General features: G+C 44.3%; 1 protein-coding gene across 5 annotated transcripts in view; it reads right to left on the bottom strand.

Moving 5' to 3' along the window:
* LOC140719267 (histone-lysine N-methyltransferase EHMT2-like) overlaps nt 1–12,383 on the bottom strand; it is a 147,729-nt gene that overhangs the window by 81,221 nt on the left and 54,125 nt on the right. For all 5 annotated transcript variants that reach the window (XM_073033807.1, XM_073033775.1, XM_073033791.1 and 2 more), the window contains 3 exons: nt 5,985–6,130; nt 5,106–5,249; nt 1,997–2,223 (listed from right to left, as the gene is read on the bottom strand). In XM_073033807.1, coding sequence (XP_072889908.1) covers nt 1,997–2,223; nt 5,106–5,249; nt 5,985–6,130 — 517 coding nt within the window. The remainder of the gene's footprint in view (nt 1–1,996; nt 2,224–5,105; nt 5,250–5,984; nt 6,131–12,383) is intronic.

Raw genomic sequence — 12,383 nt, 5'->3', positions numbered from 1 at the left:
CTACAATCACCAAGATCTTTTTCCATAGTGAATACTGAAGCAAAGCATATTTCTGCTCTCTCCACCAGTTCCATACACACTTTTCCACTGTCACACTTGATTGGTCTTATTCTCTCAAATCTTATTGTCTTGCTCTTCACATACTTGATTTGGGGTTTTCCTTAATCTTGCTAGCCAAGGCCTTCTCATGGCCCCTTCTGGCTCTCCTAATTTCATTCTTAAGGTCCTTCCTGCTAGCCTTATAATCTTGACTAGATTTTGAACAGCCTTTGCACACCAAGGTTCCTATACCCTATCATCCTTTCCTTATGTCATTGGAACATGCCTCTGCAGAACACCAAATATCGCCTGAACATTTGCCACATTTCTGCCGTACATTTCCCTGAGAACATCTCTTCCCAATTAGGCTTCCAAGTTCCTGCCTGATAGCTTCATATTTTCCCTTACTCCAATTAAACGTTTCCCTAACTTGTCTGTTCTCAACCTTCTCCAATGCTATGGTAAAGGAGATAGAATTGTGATCACTATCTCCAAAGTGCTCTCCCACTGAGACTTGACACCTGACCAGGTTCATTTCCCAACACCAGATCCAGTACAAATCTTGTAGGTTTATCTACATAATGTGTCAGGAAACCTTCCTGAACACACCTAAACAAACTCCATCCCATCAAAACTCCTTGCTCTTGGGAGATGCCAATCAATATTTGGGAAATTAGTATCTCCCACCACTCCATTATTATTTTACCCTTACCTTCACAAGCATTCCAGAGCCTGCTGCAGTGAAGCATCCCCACAGCATGATGCACTCACCACCATGCTTCACGGTAGGGATGGTGTGATTTTGAGGATGTGCGGTGTTTGGCTGATGCCAAACATAGCATTTAGTCTGATGGCCAAAAAGCTCAATTTTGGTTTCATCAGACCAGAGAACCTTCTTCCAGATGACTTCAGAGCCTTCTGACAAACTCTAGACAAGATTTCATGTGAGTTTTTTCATTAGTGGCTTTATCTTTGCCACTCTCCCACGAAGCTGCGACTGGTGAAGCACTGGGCAACAGGCATATGGGGTCTCTCCCATATCAGCCACCGAAACTTGTAAATCCTCCAAAATTGTCACAGGTCTCTTGGTGGCCTCCCTCACTAGTCCCCTTCTTGCACTCAGTTTTTGAGGACCTTGGAAAAATTACAGTTTGAGCCGTATTTCTTGGTGACTGCCTTCACTGAACTCCAAGGGATATTCATGACCTGGAACTTTTCTTGCATCCATCTCCTGAATTGTGCTTTTCAATCACTTTTTCACAAAGTGGCTTGAAGTGTTCCCTTGTCTTCATGGTGTAGTTTTTGCCAGGATACTGGCTCACCAGCAGATGGACCTTCCAGACACACCAGTAGATGTACTTTAACTAAAATCAATTGACACACCTAGACTGCGCACGGGTCTTCAAAAACATATCTCCATTTAAGTAATTATGTGACTTCTAAAACCAATTGGCTGCACCAGCTATGATTTGGTGTGTCAAAGGGGGTGAATACTTATGCAATTATTTTTTGTTTCAAATTTGCAATTAATTTAGAGAAATTTGTAGAGATCTGTTTTCACTTTGACATGGACTGTTTCTGCTGATCAGTGTCAAAAAAGCTGAATTAAATCCACTGTGATTCAATGTTGTAAACAGTAAAACATGAAAACCTCCGGGGGGGGGGGGGGAATATTTTTTATAGGGACAGTGTGATGGTGTCAGAAGCATTGTGACATTTACCGGCTGCCCCCAGCACATCCTCGGGCCACGTTGGTCGTTGACAGAAACTAGGCATTTCACTATTTCGATGTATGTATGACAAATAAAGCTAATTTTTAATCTTTATGTTCTTGTGCGAAGCGAGATCACTAACACAGTGTGGACAGCTCTGTACCCCCAATTTCGTGAGTCTTAGCATTCAGTATCCTAACATATGTACAAAGGACACCTCAGCTGCCCCCACCCACCATGCTCACCTGGCGTGTGTGGTGTCTGCTCTGCCATTCATCAGATGGTCCTGGCTGCGGGGGGCGGGTGCAGGCACCATGGTGGAGGTGTCAGCTTTGGCCACGGTGATCTCCTGGGCCTCAGAGGCATCCTCGCCACAGTGCGGGCAGAAGATCATGCCATTGAGCTGGGATACGCAGTTCTTGTGGAAGCGGTGGGTGATCCGGAAGTCAGGGTGGCACTCCAGGAAGGATCCCTGTGGATAAACGCGGAATTAATCACAGCCAGACGACAGCAGCATGAGTCAGAAACAGCAGCTTCCCCTGCACCTGGGAAGGGGCAGCACCCTCATGCCCAGTAACTGTAACTGCAACCCTACATGGTGCATTCTGTTACTGCTCAACTTCTGACTTAAGAGACACGGTAATGTGGCCGTTGGCGCAAAGCTTTACAACACCAGTGATCACTGAAGAGGATTCAATTCCCACCATGGTCTGTAACGAGCTTGTACTACATTCACTGCTCTATCTTCATCAATGTGTTTTGTTACATCCTCAAATAATTTAATCAGGTTCGTAAGGCACAACCTGCTCTTCACAAAGCCATGCTGACTATCCTTAATCAGATGATGTCTCTCCAAATGCTCATAAATCCTGCCTCTCAGGATCTTCTCCACCACTGAAGCTTACTCACAGATCTATAATTTCCTGGGTTATCACTACTCCTGTTCTTGGACAGGGGAACAATGTTTACAATCTTCCAATCCTCTGGTACTTCTCCTGTCCCTATTGATGATGCAATGATCATTGCCAGAGAATCCACAATCTCCTCCCTCGCTTCCCACATCAGCCTGGGGTATATCTCATCCAGTTCTGGCAAATTATCTAACTTAATACCTTTCAAAAGCTCCAGCACATACTCTTCCTTAATGTCTATACACTCAAGAGTTTCAGTCTGTTGTAAGTCATCCCCCAATTGCCAAAGTCCTTTTCTCTGAATACTGAAGCAAGGTATTCATTAAGTTCCTCCACTACCTTGTCTGGCTCTAAGCACATACTTCCACTCTCGCTTCTGATTGGTCCTATTCTCACACGACTCATCCTCTTGCTCTCCACATACTTGTAGAATGCCTTGGGGATTTTCTTAATCCTGCTCACGGCCTCTTCTAGCTCTCCTAATTTCATTCTTAAGCTCCTTCCTGGCACCCTTGTAATGTTACGGACCTCGAACAGTACATAGTTTCTTGAACCTTCTGTAAGCTTTTCTTTTCTTCTCAACTAGATGTTCTACATCATTTGTACAACATGGTTTTGTCACCTTACCATCCTTTCCTTGCCTCAATGGACACCATGTAAATGTTCCCTGAACATTTTCTACATTTTTGCCCTGCATTTCCCTAAGAAGATATGCTCCCAAGTTCCTGCCTAATAACATATTTCGCCCATCCCAATTAAATGTTAACCCAAATTGTCTGTTCCCATCCCTCTCCAGTGCCGTGGTAAAGGAGATAAGAGTTGTAATCACTACCTCCAAAATGCTCTCCCACTGAGAGATCTGACACCTGACCAAGTTCATTTCACAATACCAGATCAAGTACAGCCTCTCCTCTAGTTGGCTTATCTACATATTGCATCAGAAACCTTCCTGAACACACCTAACAAACTGCACCCCATCTAAACTCCTTGCTCTAAAGAGATGCCAGTCAATATTTGGGAAGTTAAAATCACCCAACAACCCTATTATTATTGCACCGTTCCAGAATCTCTCTCCCTATCTGCTCCTTGATATCTCTGTTACTATTGGGAGGTCTATAAAAAACACCCAGTAGAGTTATTGCCCCCTTCCTGTTTCTGACTTCCACCCACAATAACTCAATAGACAATCCCTCCATGACTTCTTCCTTTTCTGCAGCTGTGATACTATCCCTGATCAGCAGTGTCACGCTCCCACCTCTTTTGCCTCCCTCCGTGCCCATTTTGAAACATCTAAAGCCTGGCACAGTCAGCAGCCTTTACTGCCCCGAGACATCCAAGTCTCTGTAATGGCCACAACATCAGTTCTACATTCTACATATTTATTCACACTCTAAGTTCATCCATCTTGCTTATGATACCCCTTGCATTAAAATAGACAAGTCAAACCATCTGGCTGAGTGCATCTTTGCTCTGTCATCTGCCTATCCTTCCTCATAAACTTCCTACAAGCTGTCACTACTTGTGCGCCAAACGCCCCATCCTCTGCCTCTTCACTTTGGTTCCCACCCCCCTGCAAATCGAGCTTAAGCCCTCTCCAACAGCATTAGGAAATCTCCTTCCCAGGATATTGGCTCCCGTCCAGTTCAGGTGCAACCCGCTCCACTTAAACAGGTGACCCCTTCCCCAGAAAAGGTTCCAATGATCCAAGAACCTGCACCATCTCAGCCACTCATTCATCTGCGCTATCTTCCTGTTCTGACCTTCACTAGCTCGTGGCACCAGGAGTAATCTATGATTACCACCTTGGAGGTCCTGCTCTTCAGCCTCCTTCCTAACTCCCTAAACTTACTGCGCAGGAGCCCTACCCCTCTCCTGCATATATCATTGGTACCAATATGTACCACCACTGGCTGCTCACCCTCCTCTTCAAGAATATCCAAAGGGGTATACTGAGGTGTTATTGAGGGGAAAGGCGCTGACTTCCTTCTCCCTTTACCTCTCTCGGTGTTCACCCACCTACTCCCCAGATTCTGCACTCTGGGTGTAACCATCTGCTCAAAAGTCATATCTATCAATTGCACTGCCTCTGGATGATCCTAAATACATCCAGTTCCAGCTCCTAATGTGGTCTTTCTTGAGCAGGAGTTGCCTGCACTTCCTGGTTCCATGAATTCCCACTTCCTGCAGGAGGAGCATTCCACTGGCAAATCTGCCACCCCACCTCCACTGTACAATGATAATAAGTTTACTTTGAACTGTGACTGGGCTGGGCAATGCGGCTCGTTGGGCAGGAGGGCCTCTTCTGCGTAAATGCATAAATTAATAATAATAGATCCATTGCATCGGGAAGCGGGGAGCTAGGCACTGCAATTCAGACCCACCTACTTTGTGCTCATGTCAGATTGAGGTGCGGAGGCGCCTGGCTGCACAGGTTGGAACTTACCGTGGTACAGAAGTAGCCGCAGCCTGGACAGCAGTGGTGTTTGACCATGCGAGCTCGGTGCACCTCACACAGTACCATCAGGGGCACCCGGCTGGAGGGACGCATCGTCTCACACTTGGTGATACTGTTACTGCAGCCACTCAGCTGGGGGAAGCAACAGGGAATAAGTCACAGCCACCAGTGACCAACAATCCACCATGGCCCATCCACTAGCTTCCAAATTCACTCTATCAACCTCTGAATCCATCCTCCAGACTCCAAATCCATCCTGTGGCCCCTTAGCCCCCTCCTCAGGCCAGTTAAACATGTCCTCTTTCCCAAAACACCTCTCTCCAGTGCCAACACTCCTACCAAACCCCCTGCTCCAACCCGCCATTTGAACCACCTCCCTCCACCCTGATCTATAAAGCCCTCTCTTCAACCACCACTCTCCCCTAAAAACCTCTCCCTTAACCTGAAGGAGAATCCCTCTACTCTACCCCCTCGTCCGAGCACAACTCTCAGGAAATTCTACACAAACTCTTGCCACCAGACGAGTGATGCTCCATTCAGAGGGACACCCTGCAATCTCCCAACACCATCCCTCACCCCATCCTCCTCCCCCAAACTGACATACCCTGGGAATTTAAACACAGCTCTTCAGGAACATTACCCATCAAACTTCATTCCCACAGTCCCTTGACCTTCTGGAAGCCCATTCCCATATTCCTTTAAATCCCAGATCCCTTTAAATTTAACTTGGACTCTCCTCTCTGACCTCGGGCTTCCCAAACTCATTCCCCTGTATCTCCAGCTCGCTCCATAGCCCACCATCAACAAGGAGCATCACAATCCCACTAAAGGAAGACCACTATCCCAATAAATCCAGCCACCACCCACCTGCCCGTCTGTGCTCTCTGTGGCCATGCAGGTGTTGTTGGAGAGCTCGGTTATGCGGTCGATCTTGGGTGCCTCCATCCGGCAGCTGCAAAGGGGTAGCTCCTCAAACTTATCTGTCTCCATTGAGCTGGCGTCATTGGATATTCCTGCAGCGGGAGTGGGGGTGAAAGGGAGAGTTAGATCTTATCTGCTTCCATGGAGCTGGTGTCATTGGATACCCGTGCAGGGGGTGTGGAGGTGAAAGGGAGAGTTAGATCTTATCTGCTTCCATGGAGCTGGTGTCATTGGATACCCGTGCAGGGGGTGTGGAGGTGAAAGGGAGAGTTAGATCACAAGGAGCACCACAATCTCACAAAAGGAAGGCCACCATCCCAATAAATCCAATTTCTAAATTCAAAGTAAAATTTATTATCACTGTTCCCATATGTTCGAAGTTCAAAGTAAATTTATTGTCAAAGTACATATATGTCACCACATACAACGCTGAGATTCATTTTCTTGTGGGCACACTCAGTAAATACCATAGAATAACAAAACACAATAGAATCAATGAAAGACTCCAGAGTCTTGAATGAACAGAATGAACAAACAACCAATATGCAAAACACAACAAACTGCAAATACAAAAGAGAAATTATATATAAACAAACAAATAAATAAACAATAAATATTGAGAACATGAAATAAAAAAGTCCTTGGTTGAGGGATAATAACTGTTCCTGAACCTGGTGGCGCCTGTACCTTCATCCTGATGGCAGCAGGGGAAAGATATGTAACATATATTGTACTACTGTCAGATTCATTTTCTTGAAGGCAATACAGGAAACATAACAGAATCCATGAAAAACTATACATAAACACAGACTGACAAACAACCAATGTGCAAATAATCCTGAGAACATGTGTTGTAAAGAGTCCTTGAATGTGAGTCTGTAGGTTGTAGAATCAGCTCAGAACTGTGCTGAGTGGAGTTATCCATGCCGATTCAGGAGCCTGATGGTTTTAGGGTAAGAAATGTTCCTGGCCTGGTGCTGAAACCTAAGGCTCCTGCCCAACAAACTGAATTGAATTGACTTTATTTCTTACACGAGGAGTAAAAATCTTTACATTACGTTCCATCTAAATGTGTAATGTGCAATCATAGTAATTTATAATAATTTATAATAAATAGAACAGTCAATGTAACATAGAAATACACTCAAATCAGCATGAGTTAATCGGTCTGATGACCTGGTGGAAGAAGCTGTCCCGGAGCCTGTTGGTCCTGGCTTTAATGCTACAGTACCATTTCCTGGATGGCAGCAGCTGGAATAGATTGTGGTTGGGGCTTCTCGGGTCCCCAGTAATCCTTTGGGCCCTTTTCTCACACCTGTCTTTGTAAATATCCTGAATCCTGTGAAGTTCACAACTACAGATGCACTGGGCTGTCTGCACCACTCTCTGCAGAATCCTGTGATTAAGGGAGGTACAGTTCCCATACCAGGCAGTGATGCAGCCAGTCAGGATGCTCTCAATTGTGCCCCTGTAGAAAGATCTTAGGATCTGGGGGCCCATACCAAACTTCCTCAATCGTCTGAGTTGAAAGAAGCGCTGTTGTGCCTTTTTCACCATACAGCTGGTGTGCGCAGACCACATGCTTAAAGCTGTTTACCCTCTCAACTCCAGATTCATTGATGTCAATAAGGGTTAGCATGTCTCCATTCCTCCTGTAATCCACAACCAGTCCCTTTGCAAGAAGAGAGAATGGCCTGGATGGGAGCGGTCTTTGATGATGGATGGTGCTTTCTTGTTGCATTGGTGTTTGTACATGTGCTCAGTGGTGGTGAGAGCTTTTCTTGTGATGGACTGGGCTGCATCCACCACTTCTTGCAGATTCTTTTTGTCCTTGGGTATTGGTGTTTCCATACCAGGCTGTGATGCATCAGTGGGGATACTTCCCACTTTGCATCTATAAAGGTTTGCCAATGTCGTTGGTGACATGCTGAATCTATACAAACTTCTGACAAAGTATTCACACTGCTGTGACTTCTTTGTATTGGCACTTATGTACTCTGGCTGTGGGACAGGACAGATTCAGACCAACATTGTTGGGTGAAGACAATGTTCAGGGAAGATTTAATTACGGAATAAGAAGCAAATGGTGAGGTTATGGTGAGGTTGTATAAGGCATTGGTGAGGCCGAATTTGGAGTATTGTGTGCAGTTTTGGTCACCAAATTACAGGAAGGATATTAATAAGGTTGAAAGAGTGCAGAGAAAGTTTACAAGGATGTTGAGAAACTGAGTTACAGAGAAAGGTTGAAGAGGTTAGGACTTTATTCCCTGAAGCGTAAAAGAATGAGGGGAGACTTGATAGAGGTATATAAAATTATGATGGGTATAGATAGAGTGAATGCAAGCAGGCTTTTTCCACTGAGGCTAGAGGAGAAAAAAAACAGAGGACATGGGTTAAGGGTGAAGGGGGAAAAGTTTAAAGGGAACATGGGGGGGGGGGCTTCTTCACACAGAGAGTGGTGGGAGTGTGGAATGAGCTGCCAGATGAAGTGGTAAATGCCTCCTCACTTTTAACATTAAAGAAAAACTTGGACAGGTACATGGATGAGAGGTGTATGGAGGGATATGGGCCAGATGCAGGTCAGCGGGACTAGGCAGAAAAATGGTTAGGCACAGCCAAGAAGGGCCAAAAGGCCTGTTTCTGTGCTGTAATGTTCTATGGTTCTAAATGTTTCTACAGGTACACGTTGAGTACCCCTTATCCGAATCCGAAATGCTTGAGGCCAGAAGTGAATCGGATTGATTTCTTTCAGATCTTGGAATATATAATGAGATAGCTTGGGATCACCATCATTTCCGACTTGGAATTTATGTTCTACTGGTAAGTGTCTTTGTCTTACACTTGTTCATTACACATATGTACTTAACAGCAAAAATTATTATATGCCTTTAATAAGGTATATTTAATAAGGTGTGCAGGGTATAAACGCAGCACAGCAGCAACAGGAGTATACCTGAATCAGCTGTAGAGCAACAACAAACCACAGCAGTTTTCAGCCTCCCCCCCCCCCCCAACCAATGTCGTGTTTTGATTAAAAGGTACACTGTATTTGTATTTTACTTGCTTTAGGTTGAATGTAGGTATGAAAACAATCAGCAATGTAGTCTTCTCATGGTGTCAGATTTCCATTATCAATGATCTTTGCAAACTCACAATTGGCAGACACTTTATTTTTAAAAGTTTAAATATTTTTTTAAATTTAAAATTTTCTGCATCCAGAAGTTCACAATACCTTCAGCTCGTCTTGATAGACCTTTCCTTGTTTCATGCTCAGCATAATGCTAAGTGCCACATGTTCACTGATGAGTACACTCTTTTAATACATGGTCGAGATCCTCATTGCTCATTTTCTTTTCTATTTTTCATTAACTTCTGTTTATTACATATGTGAGGTCACTTCTCTGACCTGCCTGTGGTGTGCAGAGACTTGTGCATTGCCTGGAACCTTCTCAACACCTTCTGGAATTTTCCATTTCTGACATCACATCAGTGCTAAAAAAAATTCGGATTTCAGAGGTTTTTGGATTTTAGAATTTCAGATAAGGGATCCTCAATGTGCATCTCCACCAAGAGGACCACACCTTGTTGTGATTTGGAGATCTGTGTGCCTCAGCAACCTGGAGAACTATGCCGGCTGGAGTCAGGGCATAATGATTTGCCTCTTGATAGGGTCACCCACATCAAAGAAGTCAAAGGATAGAGGTCAGACTAAGCCTGGTCCAGCAGTCCTCCAGGTTCCAGGGTTCAGCTCAGGACCAACAATCCTGACTGGTCAAACAAAACAGAAACAGCAATGAAGGATGTTTCTTCATCATTCTACCATCCAGTAACACTCACAATGAAGTGCTTTGAGAAGTTGGTTCCAGCTAGAATGCAGCTCAGCGTTCAACACATTCGTCCTACAGGTCTGATCAGAAAGCTCCCAAACTTTGGCCTCTATTCCAATCTCTGCAATTGGATCTTCGACTTCCTCATCAGAAGACCACACCTCTGCCTACACCTCACTGACAATCAACACTGGTGCACCTCAAAGATGTGTGCTTAGTCCACTGCTCTGATCTGTGGCTCGGCACAGCTTAAATTCCATCTATAAATTTGCTGACAACACAATTATTGCTGGCAGTATTTCAGATAGTGACAAGAAGGCATACAGGAGTGAGGTATATCACAGTGGTGTCACAGCAACAACCTTGCACTCAACGTTAGTAAGACCAAGTTAGTAAGAACTGATTGTGGACCTCAAAAGGGTAAGGTAAGGGAACACACACCAGTCCTTGGTAAAAGGATCAGAAGTGGAAAGAGTGAGCAATTTCAAATTCCTGGGTGTCACCATCTCTGAAGAACTATCCTGGACTCAATATACCGATGCAGTTGCAAAGAAGGCACAGAAGAGGAGATTTGGTATGTCACCAAAATCACTCATAAATTTCTACAAATGTACTGTGGAGAGCATACTAACTGGTTGGATCACCGCCTGGTAAGGGGGAGGGGGACACTGCACAAATTAAAATAAGCTCCATCATGGGCACTAGCCTCCGTAGAATCCAGGATATCTTCAAAGTGTGAAGCTTTAAAAAGGCGGCATCTGTCATTAAGGACCCCCAATCACCCAGGACACGTCCTCTTATCATTGTTACTGCCAGGGAAAAGGTGCAGAAGCTTGATGGCACACACAGCAATTCATGAACAGCTTCCTCCCCTCTGCCATCAGATTTCCGACTGGACCCTTGAACACTACCTCACTATTTCTTTTGCACTACTTATTTAACTTTTTAATATTCACTGGAATTCAGAGTCTTTATTAGTATGTATTGCAAAGTACTGCTTCCACACCACAACCAATTTCACGACATATGCCAGTGATAAAAACCCAATTCTGATTCTATATGTGAGTGTACTGACAGTATTCTTGAGCCTTCACCCGGCACTTGCAGTAGTGAAAGAAGCGAGGAAGCTTCCGGCATGGTGAAGGGAGCCCCGAACACTGCCAGAGAATTTTAGAATTTATTTCAATCATACATCCATCCCACAACATGAGGGAGGAAACTCTTTGCTTCATTGCTGCCCTAAACGTCAACAGCAAAGTGGGCAGTTTCTAGGGTAGAATAGTTGGTAACCAAAGATCACTGACTAAAAGGATCGGCAAATGACTCAGCAGGAAGGGGAAGGATTAATCTTAATCTATTTAATTAGTTATTTGGAGATGTCGCTCATTATATCCAAGCAATTAATTAACTTGCTAAGCCATACATCCTTGTGAAAAAAAATCTGTGCAGATGGATTCAATGATAAGCTTCAAAAGGAAATGAGTAAGAAATAAAGGAAAATAATAAGCAGAGTGATGGTATGAAAGGTGACAATCTGCGCCATCTTAGACTGCAAATAAAACACGATGGAGAGAGGGAAAGTGGAAAGGACAGGAGAGAAAAGGCAAGGAATAGTGGTAAAGAGCACAAAGGAAATGCAAAAAAGAGAAATTTATTACTCAGAGCATTTACGCATCTTCCAAGATCAGATTCAAATTTATCATTCACATGAACATACAGTGAAATGCATTATTTGCGTCAACAACTAACAGAACCCAAAGATTTGCTAGGGTCTGCCCACAAGTGTTGCTACACATTCCTGCGCCAACATAGCAAGTTCACAATGTTCGGCAGAACAACACAGAACACATCAAGCAACAAAACAACAGCAACACAAGTCTCTCTCCTCATCCATGATGAAAATCTGTGAAATTTGTTGCCTCAGAGGGCTGTGGTGGCCAAGTCCGAGATTAATAGATTCTTGATTGGTAAGGGGGTTAAGGATTAGGAGAATGGAGTTGAAAAAAAAGAAATTAAACATGATTGAACTGCAATGCAAACTCCATGAGCCAAATGGTCTAATGATCTTATAGGAGCAGAATTAGACCATTTGGCCCATCAAGACAGTTGTACCATTCCATAATGACTGATGTACTTCCTCACAACTCCATTCTCCTGGCTTCTCCCCAAAACCTTTGAAGCCCTTACTAATCAAGAACCTATCAACCTGCATTTTAAATATACTCAATGACGGCCTCCACACCATCTGTGACAAAGAATTCCAGAGATTCACCACCAATAGGCTAAAGAAATTCCTCCTCATCTCTGTTCTAAAGGGATGATCTCCTATTCTGAGGGTGTGTCCTCTGGTCCTAGATTCTCCCACTATAGGAAACATCCTCTCCACATCCACTCTATCTATGTCCTCTGGTCCTAGACTCCCCCACTATAGGAAACATCCTCTTCACATCCACTCTATCTGTGTCCTCTGGTCCTAGACTCCCCCACTATAGGAAACATCCTCTCCACATCCACTCTA

Source organism: Hemitrygon akajei, chromosome 2, assembly GCF_048418815.1.
Source record: "Hemitrygon akajei chromosome 2, sHemAka1.3, whole genome shotgun sequence".
Taxonomy (NCBI): Eukaryota; Metazoa; Chordata; class Chondrichthyes; order Myliobatiformes; family Dasyatidae; genus Hemitrygon; species Hemitrygon akajei.
The sequence above is the reverse complement of the archived record's forward strand: the minus strand, read 5'-3'. Positions and strand labels throughout refer to the sequence as shown.